The following is a 16,961-nucleotide window of genomic DNA, read 5'->3' as shown; positions in this document are numbered from 1 at the left end:
TAGTTACAGGGAAGAAACATTCAAAATAACCACAAATGAGTCAAGCACACTATTCTGAGATAATAAAACATCATGCACATTTTAATCCAACAATGTATTAAAAACAGGCCAACTCCATGTGGGCTATAAATTTTTTGGAACACCTTAGGAGAAATTTGTTGTATATTTGACCATTGTCACTAGGCTCTTAAGCAGTATGCGCCTAGAAGAAGTAGGTTTAGAACAAGTCTATCCTTAAAGACTTCTCAATAAATGAGAAATAGAAGTGGATTGGTAGAACCACCTTGAAATCCAAGCCTAAAACAAGAGACATCTAAGCAGGGTCTCTTGGACCACCTTGAATCATAATAAACAGCTGGATTCCTTAACAAGATTATCACATAAAAAAACTTTACTGTCTCTAAATTTTAAAAGTAATTTTTTTTTATTATTACTGTTGTGCAGAGGTAAGCTAAAATTAGCATGCAAATGTAGAGTTTTATCAGAAACGTTACTTATTTGTCCACAGCTATCGCCATGAGATTAAAAAAGTAATGTCTTGTGCAGCAATTGCAGAAGGAAATTGTGAGGAACCGCAGGGCACTGCATGTGTGTTAGAAAATGTAATGTATACTTACTAATCAATCTGCCTCACATATGGCAGAATAATTAAATATAAAAGTGATATTTTGCACAGCAAGTCCAGCTGGAATTTGTGAGGAACCGCAGGGCACTGCATGTGAGTTAGAAAATGTAATGTACACTTAATCTGACTCACATCTGCACATCTGGCAGAATAATTGAATAAAGACAACCTGTTGTCAATAAAAAGTAACATATAGGAAACGTTACTGTCTCTTTAAATTTTAAAGAGTAACCTCTTTGCTGAGGACAGAAATGATTGATTAAATAAGAGAGGAATTTCGGAACTGCTAAACACTATTTACACCTCAGGTTAACCCAGCTGAGGTATCAGGCAGTCTCTCAACACAAACCATGCCCTTGCAATAGCGCTGACTTAAGCACAAGATGTGATACATACATTTCTCAGTTTCTTCCGATAACCGGTGCTAGCAAGGTAGTGCCCCTGCAATGCACACATTCTCAACTTAATTCCTCCACTCCTTGCGATCGTCAGGCGTATAAGAGGAAAGAAAGTAAAAACTTTGGCGTCATTTACAAGCTCCGCCCCTCGTGGGCGTCACACAAGCCATCTCCCGGTCGCCATAGATTAAGTAAAGGCACCGGGAGCAAAAGGATACATTTTTCAAACTGCAAATAAAAACTGCTTAGTCTGTTAAACTCACTTACCACATAAACATACGGTCTCCCGGTCGCCAGTGCCATAACGCTGTCTTTAAGCCAAATAAACAGCTGGATATCTAATTGTAGTTACCGGGAGCCAGAGAACTGACTGAACAGCTTCAGTTTAAACCGCTGCTCAGTCCGATAGAACTACCTGACAGAGAAACCCCTTAGAGCACACACTCTGTCTGAAAAACCTCAATATAATCTGTCTGCTCTATATTAGATGAGACCGCAGGAGATGAAACACATGCCACCCAGTGCCTGAGTTCTAGCTGCCATAACGTCTCCTGATAGACTAAGAGTCTGAGTCCAAAATCAATGAGGTCTAAATCAATGAAGTGCCCCAGAAATAAAGTTAGCACTTACCTCATCTTCTGTCTGGCAGCAAGGAAGTTCCCAGGTTTAGGAGGTCCTCTCCCTCCCATGGCCCTGTAAATAAGCGAAAAACATAATTTATGTAAGAACTTACCTGATAAATTAATTTCTTTCATATTAGCAAGAGTCCATGAGCTAATGATGTATGGGATATACATTCCTACCAGGAGGGGCAAAGTTTCCCAAACCTTAAAATGCCTATAAATACACCCCTCACCACACCCACAATTCAGTTTAACGAATAGCCAAGAAGTGGGGTGATAAGAAAAAAGTGCGAAAGCATATAAAATAAGGAATTGGAATAATTGTGCTTTATACAAAAAAATCATAACCACCACAAAAAAAGGGCGGGCCTCATGGACTCTTGCTAATATGAAAGAAATGAATTTATCAGGTAAGTTCTTACATAAATTATGTTTTCTTTCATGTAATTAGCAAGAGTCCATGAGCTAGTGACGTATGGGATAATGACTACCCAAGATGTGGATCTTTCCACACAAGAGTCACTAGAGAGGGAGGGATAAAATAAAGACAGCCAATTCCTGCTGAAATTAATCCACACCCAAAATAAAGTTTAATGAAAAACATAAGCAGAAGATTCAAACTGAAACCACTGCCAGAAGTACTTTTCCACCAAAAACTGCTTCAGAAGAAGAAAACACATCAAAATGGTAGAATTTAGAAAAAGTATGCAAAGAGGACCAAGTTGCTGCTTTGCAAATCTGATCAATCGAAGCTTCATTCCTAAACGCCCAGGAAGAAGAAACTGAACTAGTAGAATGAACTGTAATCCTTAGAGGCGGAGTTTTACCCGACTCGACATAAGCATGATGAAATAAAGATTTCAACCAAGATGCCAAAGAAATGGCAGAAGCTTTCTGGCCTTTTCTAGAACCGGAAAAGATAACAAATAAACTAGAAGTCTTACGGAAAGACTTAGTAGCTTCAACATAATATTTCAAAGCTCTAACAACATCCAAAGAATGCAACGATTTCTCCCTAGAATTCTTAGGATTAGGACATAATGAAGGAACCACAAATTCTCTACTAATGTTGTTGGAATTCACAACTTTAGGTAAAAAATCAAAAGAAGTTCGCAACACCGCCTTATCCTGATGAAAAATCAGAAAAGGAGACTCACAAGAAAGAGCAGATAATTCAGAAACTCTTCTGGCAGAAGAGATTGCCAAAAGGAACAAAACTTTCCAAGAAAGTAATTTAATGTCCAATGAATGCATAGGTTCAAACGGAGGAACTTGAAGAGCCCCCAGAACCAAATTCAAACTCCAAAGAGGAGAAATTGACTGAATGACAGGTTTTATACGAACCAAAGCTTGTACAAAACAATGAATATCAGGAAGAATAGCAATCTTTCTATGAAAAAGAACAGAAAGAGCAGAGATTTGACCTTTCAAGGAACTTGCGGACAAACCCTTATCTAAACCATCCTGAAGAAACTGTAAAATTCTCGGTATTCTAAAAGAATGCCAAAAAATGATGAGAAAGACACCAAGAAATATAAGTCTTCCAGACTCTATAATATATCTCTCTAGATACAGATTTACGCGCCTGTAACATTTAATCACAGAGTCAGAGAAACCTCTTTGACCCAGAATCAAGCGTTCAATCTCCATACCTTTAAATTTAAGGATTTCAGATCCTGATGGAAAAAAGGACCTTGCGACAGAAGGTCTGGTCTTAACGGAAGAGTCCACGGTTGGCAAGAGGCCATCCGGACCAGATCCGCATACCAAAACCTGTGAGGCCATACCGGAGCTACCAGCAGAACAAACGAGCATTCCTTCAGAATCTTGGAGATTACTCTTGGAAGAAAAACTAGAGGCGGAAAGATATAGGCAGGATGATACTTCCAAGGAAGTAAAAAATGCATCCACTGCCTCCGCCCGAGGATCCCGGGATCCGGACAGATACCAGGGAAGTTTCTTGTTGAGATGAGAAGCCATCAGATCTATTTCTGGGAGTTCCCACATTTGAACAATCTGAGGAAATACCTCTGGGTGAAGAGACCATTCGCCCAAGTGCAACGTTTGGCGACTGAGATAATCCGCTTTCCAATTGTCCATACCTGGGATATGAACCGCAGAGATTAGACAGGAGCTGGATTCCGCCCAAACCAAAATTCGAGATACTTCTTTCATAGCCAGAGGACTGTGAGTCCCTCCTTGATGATTGATGTATGCCACAGTTGTGACATTGTCTAACTGAAAACAAATGAACAACTCTCTCTTCAGAAGAGGCCAAGACTGAAGAGCTCTGAAAATTGCACGGAGTTCCAAAATATTGATCGGAAATCTCACCTCCTGAGATTCCCAAACCCCTTGTGCCGTCAGATACCCCCACACAGCTCCCCAACCTGTAAGACTTGCATCTGTTGAGATTATAGTCCAGGTCGGAAGAACAAAGAAGCCCCCTGAACTAAACGATGGTGATCTGTCCACCATGTCAGAGAGTGTCGTAAAATCGGTCTAAAGATATTAATAGAGATATCTTTGAGTAATCCCTGCACCATTGGTTCAGCATACAGAGCTGAAGAGGTTGCATGTGAAAACGAGCAAAGGAGATCGCATCTGATGCGGCAGTCCTAAGACCTAACATTTCCATGCATAAGGCTACCAAAGGGAATGATTGTGACTGAAGGTTTTGACAAGCTGATATCAATGTTAAACTTCTCTTGTCTGACAAGGACAGAGTCATAGACACTGAATCTATCTAGAAACCTAAAAAGGTTACCCTTGTCTGAGGAATCAATGAACTGATTGGTAAATTGATCCTCCAACCATGAACTTGAAGAAACAACACAAGTCGATTCGTATGAGATTCTTCGAAAATGAGAAGACTGAGCAAGTACCAAGATATCGTCCAAATACTGAAATACCAAAACCCTGTTCTCTGAATAAAGAAAGAAGGGCACCGAGAACCTTTGAAAAAAATTCTTGGAACTGAGGCTAGACCAAACGGTAGAGCCACAAAACTGGTAATGCTTGTCTAAAAAGAGAATCTCAGACACTAAAAGTGATCTGGATGAATCGGAATATGCAGATACACATCCTGTAAATCTATTGTAGACATATAATGCCCTTGCTAAACAAAAGGCAGGATAGTCCTACAGTAACTATCTTGAATGTTGGTATCCTAACATAACGATTCAATAATGATAGATCCGGAACTGGTCTGAAGGAATTGACCTTCTTTGGTACAATGAAGAGATAAAATAAAACCCCAGCCCCTGTTCCAGAACTGGAACTGGCATAATTACTCCAGCCAACTCTAGATCTGAAACACATTTCAGAAATGCTGAGCCTTGCTGTGTTAACTGGGACACGGGAAAGAAAACAATCTCTTAGCAGGAGGCCTTAACTTGAAGCCAATTCTGTACCTTTCTGAAACAATGTTCTGAAACCAGAGATTGAGAATGGAATTGATCCAAATTTCTTTGAAGAAAACGTAATCTGCCCCATACCAGCTGAGCTGGAATAAGGGCCGCACCTTCATAGATACTTAGGAGCTGGCTATAGGTTTCTATAAGGCTTGGATATATTCCAATCTGGAAATAGTTTCCATACTGATACCGCTCCTGAGGATGAAGGATCAGGCTTTTGTTCCTTGTTGAGAGGAAAGGAACGAAAATGACTATTTACCCTGGAAAGAAAGGGAAAGCAAAGTTGACTTAGAAGACATATCAGCATTCCAAGTTTAATCCATAAAGCTTTTCTAGCTAAAATAGCTAGAGACATATACCTGACATCAACTCTAATGATATCAAAAGATGGTATCACCAATAACATTATTAGCATGTTATAGAATAATAATAATGCTATAAAATTATGATCTGTTACTTGTTGCGCTAAAGCTTCTAACCAAAAAGTTGAAGCTGCAGCAACATCCGCTAAAAATATAGCAGGTCTAAGAAGATTACCTGAACATAAGTAAGCTTTTTTTAGAAAGGATTCAATTTTCCTATCTAAAGGATCCTTAAATGAAGTACTATCTGCCGTAGGAATAGTAGTACATTAGCCGGAGTAGAGACAGCCCCTTAACCTTAGGGATTTTTGTCCCAAAAAACTCTAATCTGTCAGATGGCATAGGATATAATTGCTTAAACGTCTAGAAGGAGTAAATAAATTACCCAAATTATTCCATTCCCTGGAAATTACTTCAGAAATAGCATCAGGGAGATTAAACACTTCTGGAATAACTACAGGAGATTTAAAAACCTTATTTAAACGTTTACATTTAGTATCAAGAGGACCAGAATCCTCTATTCCTAATGCAAATAATACTTCTTTAAGTAAAGAACGAATAAATTCCATCTTGAACAAATACAAAGATTTATCAGCATCAACCTCTGAGACAGAAACCTCTGAACCAGAAGAACCATTATCAGTATCAGAATGATGATGTTCATTTAAAAATTCATCTGAAAAAAGAGAAGTTTTAAAAGACTTTTATGTATACTAGAAGGAGAAATAACAGACATAGCCTTCTTAATGGATTTAAAAAATAAAATCTCTTATGTTATCAGGAACACTCTGAAAATTAGATGTTGACGGAACAGCAACAGGTAATGTAACAGTACTAAAGGAAATTTTATCTGCATTAATAAGTTTGACATGACATGCAATACAAACAACAGCTGGAGAAACAGATACCAAAAGTTTATAGCAGATACACTTAGCTTGGTAGCTCCAGCACTGGGCAGTGATTTTCCTGAAGTATCTTCTGACTCAGTTGCAACGTGGAACATCTTGCAATATGTAAAAGAAAAAAACAGAATTTATGTTTACCTGATAAATTACTTTCTCCAACGGTGTGTCCGGTCCACGGCGTCATCCTTACTTGTGGGATATTCTCTTCCCCAACAGGAAATGGCAAAGAGCCCAGCAAAGCTGGTCACATGATCCCTCCTAGGCTCCGCCTTCCCCAGTCATTCGACCGACGTAAAGGAGGAATAATTGCATAGGAGAAACCATATGATACCGTGGTGACTGTAGTTAAAGAAAAGAAATTATCAGACCTGATTAAAAAACCAGGGCGGGTCGTGGACCGGACACACCGTTGGAGAAAGTAATTTATCAGGTAAACATAAATTCTGTTTTCTCCAACATAGGTGTGTCCGGTCCACGGCGTCATCCTTACTTGTGGGAACCAATACCAAAGCTTTAGGACACGGATGAAGGGAGGGAGCAAATCAGGTCACCTAGATGGAAGGCACCACGGCTTGCAAAACCTTTCTCCCAAAAATAGCCTCAGAAGAAGCAAAAGTATCAAATTTGTAAAACTTAGTAAAAGTGTGCAGTGAAGACCAAGTCGCTGCCTTACATATCTGATCAACAGAAGCCTCGTTCTTGAAGGCCCATGTGGAAGCCACAGCCCTAGTGGAATGAGCTGTGATTCTTTCAGGAGGCTGCCGTCCGGCAGTCTCGTAAGCCAATCTGATGATGCTTTTAATCCAAAAAGAGAGAGAGGTAGAAGTTGCTTTTTGACCTCTCCTTTTACCAGAATAAACAACAAACAAGGAAGATGTTTGTCTAAAATCCTTTGTAGCATCTAAATAGAATTTTAGAGCACGAACTACATCCAAATTGTGCAACAAACGTTCCTTCTTTGAAACTGGATTCGGACACAAAGAAGGCACGACTATCTCCTGGTTAATGTTTTTGTTAGAAACAACTTTCGGAAGAAAACCAGGTTTAGTACGCAGAACCACCTTATCTGCATGGAACACCAGATAAGGAGGAGAACACTGCAGAGCAATAATTCTGAAACTCTTCTAGCAGAAGAAATTGCAACCAAAAACAAAACTTTCAAAGATAATAACTTAATATCAACGGAATGTAAGGGTTCAAACGGAACCCCCTGCAGAACTGAAAGAACTAAATTGAGACTCCAAGGAGGAGTCAAAGGTTTGTAAACAGGCTTGATTCTAACCAGAGCCTGAACAAAGGCTTGAACATCTGGCACAGCTGCCAGCTTTTTGTGAAGTAACACAGACAAGGCAGAAATCTGTCCTTTCAAAGAACTTGCAGATAATCCTTTCTCCAAACCTTCTTGAAGAAAGGATAGAATCTTAGGAATTTTTATCTTGTCCCAAGGGAATCCTTTAGATTCACACCAATAGATATATTTTTTCCATATTTTGTGGTAGATTTTTCTAGTTACAGGCTTTCTGGCCTGAACAAGAGTATCAATGACAGAATCTGAGAACCCTCGCTTTGATAAGATCAAGCGTTCAATCTCCAAGCAGTCAGTTGGAGTGAGACCAGATTCGGATGTTCGAACGGACCTTGAACAAGAAGGTCTCGTCTCAAAGGTAGCTTCCATGGTGGAGCCGATGACATATTCACCAGGTCTGCATACCAAGTCCTGCGTGGCCACGCAGGAGCTATCAAGATCACCGATGCCCTCTCCTGATTGATCCTGGCTACCAGCCTGGGGATGAGAGGAAACGGCGGGAATACATAAGCTAGTTTGAAGGTCCAAGGTGCTACTAGTGCATCTACTAGAGTCGCCTTGGGATCCCTGGATCTGGACCCGTAGCAAGGAACCTTGAAGTTCTGACGAGAGGCCATCAGATCCATGTCTGGAATGCCCCACAGTTGAGTGATTTGGGCAAAGATTTCCGGATGGAGTTCCCACTCCCCCGGATGAAATGTCTGACGACTCAGAAAATCCGCTTCCCAGTTTTCCACTCCTGGAATGTGGATTGCAGACAAGTGGCAGGAGTGAGTCTCCGCCCATTGAATGATTTTGGTCACTTCTTCCATCGCCAGGGAACTCCTTGTTCCCCCCTGATGGTTGATGTACGCAACAGTCGTCATGTTGTCTGATTGAAACCGTATGAACTTGGTCTTTGCTAGCTGAGGCCAAGCCTTGAGAGCATTGAATATCGCTCTCAGTTCCAGAATATTTATCGGGAGAATAGATTCTTCCCGAGACCAAAGACCCTGCGCTTTCAGGGGTCCCCAGACCGCGCCCCAGCCCACCAGACTGGCGTCGGTCGTGACAATGACCCACTCTGGTCTGCGGAAGCTCATCCCCTGTGACAGGTTGTCCAGGGACAGCCACCAACTGAGTGAATCTCTGGTCCTCTGATCTACTTGTATCGTCGGAGACAAGTCTGTATAGTCCCCATTCCACTGACTGAGCATGCACAGTTGTAATGGTCTTAGATGAATTCGCGCAAAAGGAACTATGTCCATTGCCGCTACCATCAAACCTATTACTTCCATGCACTGCGCTATGGAAGGAAGAGGAACAGAATGAAGTATTTGACAAGAGTTTAGAAGTTTTGATTTTCTGGCCTCTGTCAGAAAAATCCTCATTTCTAAGGAGTCTATTATTGTTCCCAAGAAGGGAACCCTTGTTGACGGAGATAGAGAACTTTTTTCTACGTTCACTTTCCACCCGTGAGATCTGAGAAAGGCCAGGACAATGTCCGTGTGAGCCTTTGCTTGTGGAAGGGACGACGCTTGAATCAGAATGTCGTCCAAGTAAGGTACTACTGCAATGCCCCTTGGTCTTAGCACCGCTAGAAGGGACCCTAGTACCTTTGTGAAAATTCTTGGAGCAGTGGCTAATCCGAACGGAAGTGCCACAAACTGGTAATGCTTGTCCAGGAATGCGAACCTTAGGAACCGATGATGTTCCTTGTGGATAGGAATATGTAGATACGCATCCTTTAAATCCACCGTGGTCATGAATTGACCTTCCTGGATGGAAGGAAGAATTGTTCGAATGGTTTCCATTTTGAACGATGGAACCTTGAGAAACTTGTTTAGGATCTTGAGATCTAAGATTGGTCTGAATGTTCCCTCTTTTTTGGGAACTACGAACAGATTGGAGTAGAACCCCATCCCTTGTTCTCCTAATGGAACAGGATGAATCACTCCCATTTTTAACAGGTCTTCTACACAATGTAAGAATGCCTGTTTTTTTATGTGGTCTGAAGACAAGTGAGACCTGTGGAACCTCCCCCTTGGGGGAAGCCCCTTGAATTCCAGAAGATAACCTTGGGAGACTATTTCTAGCGCCCAAGGATCCAGAACATCTCTTGCCCAAGCCTGAGCGAAGAGAGAGAGTCTGCCCCCCACCAGATCCGGTCCCGGATCGGGGGCCAACATCTCATGCTGTCTTGGTAGCAGTGGCAGGTTTCTTGGCCTGCTTTCCTTTGTTCCAGCCTTGCATTGGCCTCCAGGCTGGCTTGGCTTGAGAAGTATTACCCTCTTGCTTAGAGGACGTAGCACTTGGGGCTGGTCCGTTTCTGCGAAAGGGACGAAAATTAGGTTTATTTTTGGCCTTGAAAGACCTATCCTGAGGAAGGGCGTGGCCCTTGCCCCCAGTGATATCAGAAATAATCTCTTTCAAGTCAGGGCCAAACAGCGTTTTCCCCTTGAAAGGAATGTTAAGCAATTTGTTCTTGGAAGACGCATCCGCTGACCAAGATTTTAGCCAAAGCGCTCTGCGCGCCACAATAGCAAAACCAGAATTTTTCGCCGCTAACCTAGCCAATTGCAAAGTGGCGTCTAGGGTGAAAGAATTAGCCAATTTGAGAGCATGAATTCTGTCCATAATCTCCTCATAAGAAGAATTTTTATTGAGCGCCTTTTTTAGTTCATCGAACCAGAAACACGCTGCTGTAGTGACAGGAACAATGCATGAAATTGGTTGCAGAAGGTAACCTTGCTGAACAAACATCTTTTTAAGCAAACCCTCTAATTTTTTATCCATAGGATCTTTGAAAGCACAACTATCTTCTATGGGTATAGTGGTGCGTTTGTTTAGAAACCGCCCCCTCGACCTTGGGGACTGTCTGCCATAAGTCCTTTCTGGGGTCGACCATAGGAAACAATTTCTTAAATATGGGGGGAGGGACGAAAGGTATACCGGGCCTTTCCCATTCTTTATTTACAATGTCCGCCACCCGCTTGGGTATAGGAAAAGCTTCGGGGGGCCCCGGGACCTCTAGGAACTTGTCCATTTTACATAATTTCTCTGGAATGACCAAATTCTCACAATCATCCAGAGTAGATAACACCTCCTTAAGCAGAGCGCGGAGATGTTCCAATTTAAATTTAAATGTAATCACATCAGGTTCAGCTTGTTGAGAAATTTTCCCTGAATCCGAAATTTCTCCCTCAGACAAAACCTCCCTGGCCCCCTCAGACTGGTGTAGGGGCACTTCAGAACCAATATCATCAGCGTCCTCATGCTCTTCAGTATTTTCTAAAACAGAGCAGTCGCGCTTTCGCTGATAAGTGGGCATTTTGGCTAAAATGTTTTTGATAGAATTATCCATTACAGCCGTTAATTGTTGCATAGTAAGGAGTATTGGCGCACTAGATGTACTAGGGGCCTCCTGTGTGGGCAAGACTGGTGTAGACGAAGGAGGGGATGATGCAGTACCATGCTTACTCCCCTCACTTGAGGAATCATCTTGGGCATCATTTTCTCTAAATTTTGTGTCACATAAATCACATCTATTTAAATGAGAAGGAACCTTGGCTTCCCCACATACAGAACACAGTCTATCTGGTAGTTCAGACATGTTAAACAGGCATAAACTTGATAACAAAGTACAAAAAACGTTTTAAAATAAAACCGTTACTGTCACTTTAAATTTTAAACTGAACACACTTTATTACTGCAAATGTGAATAAGTATGAAGGAATTGTTCAAAATTCACCAAAATTTCACCACAGTGTCTTAAAGCCTTAAAAGTATTGCACACCAAATTTGGAAACTTTAACCCTTAAAATAACGGAACCGGAGCCGTTTTTATATTTAACCCCTTTACAGTCCCTGGTATCTGCTTTGCTGAGACCCAACCAAGCCCAAAGGGGAATACGATACCAAATGACGCCTTCAGAAAGTCTTTTCTATGTATCAGAGCTCCTAACACATGCATCTGCATGTCATGCTTCCCAAAAACAAGTGCGCAATAGAGGCGCGAAAATGAGACTCTGCCTATGATTAGGGAAAGCCCCTAGAGAATAAGGTGTCCAATACAGTGCCTGCCGGTTATTTTACATAATTCCCAAGATTAAAATAATTCCTCAAGGCTATGGAGTATAAAATATGCTTATATATAAATCGTTTTAGCCCAGAAAATGTCTACAGTCTTAAAAGCCCTTGTGAAGCCCTTTTTTTCTTTATGTAATAAAAATGGCTTACCGGATCCCATAGGGAAAATGACAGCTTCCAGCATTACATCGTCTTGTTAGAAATGTGTCATACCTCAAGCAGCAAAAGTCTGCTCACTGTTTCCCCCAACTGAAGTTAATTCCTCTCAACAGTCCTGTGTGGAAACAGCCATCGATTTTAGTAACGGTTGCTAAAATCATTTTCCTCTTACAAACAGAAATCTTCATCTCTTTTCTGTTTCAGAGTAAATAGTACATACCAGCACTATTTTAAAATAACAAACTCTTGATTGAATAATAAAAACTACAGTTAAACACCAAAAAACTCTAAGCCATCTCCGTGGAGATGTTGCCTGTACAACGGCAAACAGAATGACTGGGGAAGGCGGAGCCTAGGAGGGATCATGTGACCAGCTTTGCTGGGCTCTTTGCCATTTCCTGTTGGGGAAGAGAATATCCCACAAGTAAGGATGACGCCGTGGACCGGACACACCTATGTTGGAGAAAACAACATATAAAGCAAAATTGATCAAATTCCTTAAATGACAGTTTCAGGAATGGGAAAAAAATGCCAGTGAACAAGCTTCTAGCAACCAGAAGTAATAAATAATGAGACTTAAATAATGTGGAGACAAAAATGACGCCCATATTTTTTAGCGCCAAAAAAGACGCCCACATTATTTGGCGCCTAAATGCTTTTGATGCCAAAAATGACGCCACATCCGGAACGCCGACATTTTTGACGCAAAAAAACGTCAAAAAATTACGCAACTTCCGGCGACACGTATGACGCCGGAAACAGAAAAAAAAATTTGCGCCAAAAAAGTCCGCGCCAAGAATGACGCAATAAAATGGAGCATTTACTGCCCCCGCGAGCCTAACAGCCCACAGGGAAAAAGTCAAATTTTTTAAAGGTAAGAAAAAATGATTGAAACAAATGCATTTATCCCAAATATGAAACTGACTGTCTGAAAAATAAGGAATGTTGAACATTCTGAGTCAAGGAAAATAAATGTTTGAATACATATATTTAGAACTTTATAAACAAAGTGCCCAACCATAGCTTAGAGTGTCACAGAAAATAAGATTTACTTACCCCAGGACACTCATCTACATGTTTGTAGAAAGCCAAACCAGTACTGAAACGAGAATCAGCAGAGGTAATGGTATATATAAGAGTATATCGTCGATCTGAAAAGGGAGGTAAGAGATGAATCTCTACGACCGATAACAGAGAACCTATGAAATAGACCCCGTAGAAGGAGATCACTGCATTCAAATAGGCAATACTCTCCTCACATCCCTCTGACATTCACTGCACGCTGAGAGGAAAACCGGGCTCCAACTTGCTGCGGAGCGCATATCAACGTAGAATCTAGCACAAACTTACTTCACCACCTCCATCGGAGGCAAAGTTTGTAAAACTGAATTGTGGGTGTGGTGAGGGGTGTATTTATAGGCATTTTAAGGTTTGGGAAACTTTGCCCCTCCTGGTAGGAATGTATATCCCATACGTCACTAGCTCATGGACTCTTGCTAATAACATGAAAGAAATCCTGAATAAAAATCCCTCAGGTTTTCTTGGTAAGGGCAGCATCAGAATATGGGAGGCGCAGTGAGAATTATGTCCCACCAGTTCCCATTGCTCTAAAGCCACCAAAGCTCTACTGAAGAGACTAACATGGACTACGGCTACACCCTAGAACAAAGCAGCACAATCTTGTACTACTTTAAAAATAATAACCTCTTGATTGAAGAATCTAATCTAACACCTCACTTTGCCACTTCCTATCACTAACGTAGGCAAAGAGAATGACTGGAGTGGGAGGGAAGGGAGGAGCTATTTAATAGCTCTGCTGTGGTGCTCTTTGCCTCCTCCTGCTGACCAGGAGGTGAATATCCCATTAGTAACTATGATGATCCGTGAACTCATCGTGTCTTAAAAAAAAAACATATAAAAAGGGTATCCTCATCTAATAACATGTCTTACATAAAAGAGCTTTTAGTATATATATATATAGCTAAATAGCCTTTGCAATCACATTTTTAGTACCGTGTATAAGGACAAGGTTAGCCCAATGTTCAAAACAATACTCTGTTTAAAATGTAATATTATTTGACCACACAATCACTTCTCACACCACAACCCTGGCAGTCCAGAGTCTGTTCCATTTAAGCAATAAGTAGGCAAAGCAAGCCTAGAATGAATAGAGAGTATGAAGATATAATTAACCTCAATACCGCAGTCTTCTGTAGAAGCCAAAAGGTTAAAAAGAATTTTCGTCTTTGAATTTTAGGAGGACAAGGAGAAACCATAGAAAATGATAGCCCTCAGTGTGAAGCTGCATACATGGAGAGGAAAGTGTTGCGGTTATATAGAAAGTACTAACTGCACAAAGAATAGAGGTGTAATGTCAGACCCAGACCTTTCTCCTCGAGAGCTATGCCAGGCGACTTACCTAGGTCACTAGGACCCTTTTTCAAGCCCTCATGAAGCTATGTTTTAAGAGTTAGGGTGGTATGTTTAACAAATATTATGAATTAGAAATTTAAAAAAAAAAAAAAAAAAAAAAACGGACAAGAAACTTTTTCATGATTCAGAAGAGCATAAAAAAAATAACCTCTTATTAATTGTATTTCATTTTTTGCTCTTGTGGTATTCTTTGAAGAGATACGTAAGTAGGTGGCGTGCATGTGTCTGCTCTACATGGTGCTAAACACTGCTGTTAAAACTGCTACCATTTACTGCTCCAGATACATGCTCTCTCCTACCTGCTTTTCATCAAAGAATACCAATTTAAAGTAAATTTGGTAATAGGAGTATTATTTCCAATTTTTATACTCTAGCTGAATCGTGAAAGAAAAATGTTGGGTTTTATGTACATTTAAAAGCCTCTATTTAAAAAGGGACATTAAACACTTCAAGGTGGTAATATAAAATGATAAACTGTATAAATAAAAAAAAACTCTGCAGTATCATTTCATTATTTATTTTATCCCCTTTTCCTGTAATTCCATTCTGACATTGTGAGCTTTTCAGTTGCTGTTAGAAATAGAAGTGGAGAACACTGTTATATTCCACACAGCCATTGGCTGCAAACTCTAGTGATCTATTTATAACGGTCTCTAATTGGCCACAGCAGAGAAGGTAACCTAAGTTACAACATGGCAGCTCCCATTGTTTTATAGACACTAAAACTTTACACTTATTTTGTCAATATATAAACAGCTAATGAAAATTTAAAAAGCACATCTGCATGTTATTCTCAGACTCATCTTTTCTTGAATGCATTATTCTATCTAGCATTTATTTGGTGTTTAATGTGCCTTTTACCCTGATTACAATGACTTTTGATATGACAGAATACATTACCTGTGAGATGAAGAATCCTTTGAATCAATATTATTCCTAGATTTAGCGGTGGATGATAAACTGGCATCATTCAGCAACGTCAGTCTCTTTTCTACGCTCTCACTGATCATTTGCAAATCTTGAATAACGGTTTTAAGTTGTCGGGAAACATCTCTGTGCTTTCTTAGTTCTAATTCATAACCCAAAAGGAGAAGTTCAAATGAAGTCTTCTGTTTCATTAAATGGTTACATATAAGGTCTTGTTTAGCTATATGCATTTCCTGAAGAGTAATCTGCTGATCATAGTCGCCTTTAACAACGGGCATGGTTAGCAGTTGGGCACCCTCTCGTACTAATTTAGGAAGTGTTTCACTGTTAATCTGGTCAACGTGATTTTGAATTTGTGATACTTCATTCCTTAAACTTGAGATTCTGGTTTTCATGTTTTCTTCTTTGTCAGATGCCTGTAAAATCCAAAAAAAAATCACGTGAATTACATTAGCAACCCCCCCCCCTCCCAATAAAAAAAACCCATATAAGATTCATTCACAACAACGTGGAATAGTACGAAATCATATGGGCTATTAAAGGGACATTAAACCCAAAATATTTTTCTTTCATTATTCAGATAGAGAATACAATTTAGAAAAAGTTTCCAATTTACTTCTATTATCGAATTAGCTTCCTTCTCATTCTATTCTTTGTTGAAGGGATACCTAGGTAGGTAGCGTGCACATGCCAGAAGCACTACATGACAGGAAATAGTGCTGCCATCTAGTGCTCCTACTAATGTATAACATTGTTGCAAAACTGCTGCCATATAGTTCTGCAGACACATGCACACGTCTGAGCTTACATCCTTTCTTTTCAACAAAGGATAACAAGAAAACTAAGAAAATTTGATAACATAAGTAAATTGGAAAGTTGTTTAAAATTGTGTGCTCTTTCTGAATCATGAAATAAAAAAAATGGGTTTTATGTCCCTTTAAGAAGACTATTTTGTAATAAAGCCCCTGGGTCAGATCAGTTCTATACAAGATTTTAGATGAAATCATTTTACTTTGAAAGATTTTTTTCATGACTACAAAAAAAAAAAAAAAATCAAACATCAAATGAATTCCATATATTTCACAGCTTGACTTATTTCCCTAATTCTAAAGGAGAAAGATCCAGATGATATAAATTTTTACAGACCAATATCATTGTAAAACAATGATTACAAGATTTGAATGGTTTATCCTGTATTCTGTAATCCACCCAATCCAAACTGGGTTTATGCCTTGCAGAAGTTCTATGCTAAACATAAGAAAAAGTTATGTTAATGTTATTATTGGTCAGAAAGAGAAAATGGAATCAGATTTTGCCATTATTTCTTTGGAAGCTAAAAGGGCATTTGATTCAGTGTCATAGGATCATCTGTTAATATCTTTAGAAAAGTTTGGTCTTTAAGGGAATTTTCTTAACTTTGTTAAAGTGTTCTATTGTTAACCATTAACGTCTGTTTCAGTTAACGGCTGTCTTACACCTTATATTTAACTGCAGAAGGGCACCCATCAAGGGTGCCCGCTTTCACCCTACCTTTTTTAATATAGCTATCAAACCACTTGCAATATACCAGGAGAAGGAACTAAGAGACTTGGTAAGACTGCACTATCCCTTTATGTGGATAACATATTAGTCTTTACAAGTAAAACAAAAGAGAATATACAATTGCTTTTGACTATACTGAAGCAATTTGGTTCTTTATCTGGCTATAAAATGTAACCCCCACCAAATCTGTAATGTAG

General features: G+C 39.9%; 1 protein-coding gene across 1 annotated transcript in view; it reads right to left on the bottom strand.

Annotated features, from left to right (window-relative positions):
* Positions 1-15,638, bottom strand: part of LOC128643906 (HAUS augmin-like complex subunit 3) — a gene marked incomplete at both ends in the record, with an annotated part of 65,937 nt that extends 50,299 nt beyond the window's left edge. The window contains one exon of the mRNA XM_053696678.1: positions 15,196-15,638. Within this exon, the coding sequence (XP_053552653.1) occupies positions 15,196-15,638 (443 nt within the window). The remainder of the gene's footprint in view (positions 1-15,195) is intronic.
* Between the last annotated feature and the right edge of the window lie 1,323 nt (positions 15,639-16,961).

Source organism: Bombina bombina, unplaced genomic scaffold (genome assembly GCF_027579735.1).
Source record: "Bombina bombina isolate aBomBom1 unplaced genomic scaffold, aBomBom1.pri scaffold_1200, whole genome shotgun sequence".
Taxonomy (NCBI): Eukaryota; Metazoa; Chordata; class Amphibia; order Anura; family Bombinatoridae; genus Bombina; species Bombina bombina.
Note: the sequence above shows the minus strand (reverse complement) of the source record. Positions and strands in the feature narration are given on the sequence as shown.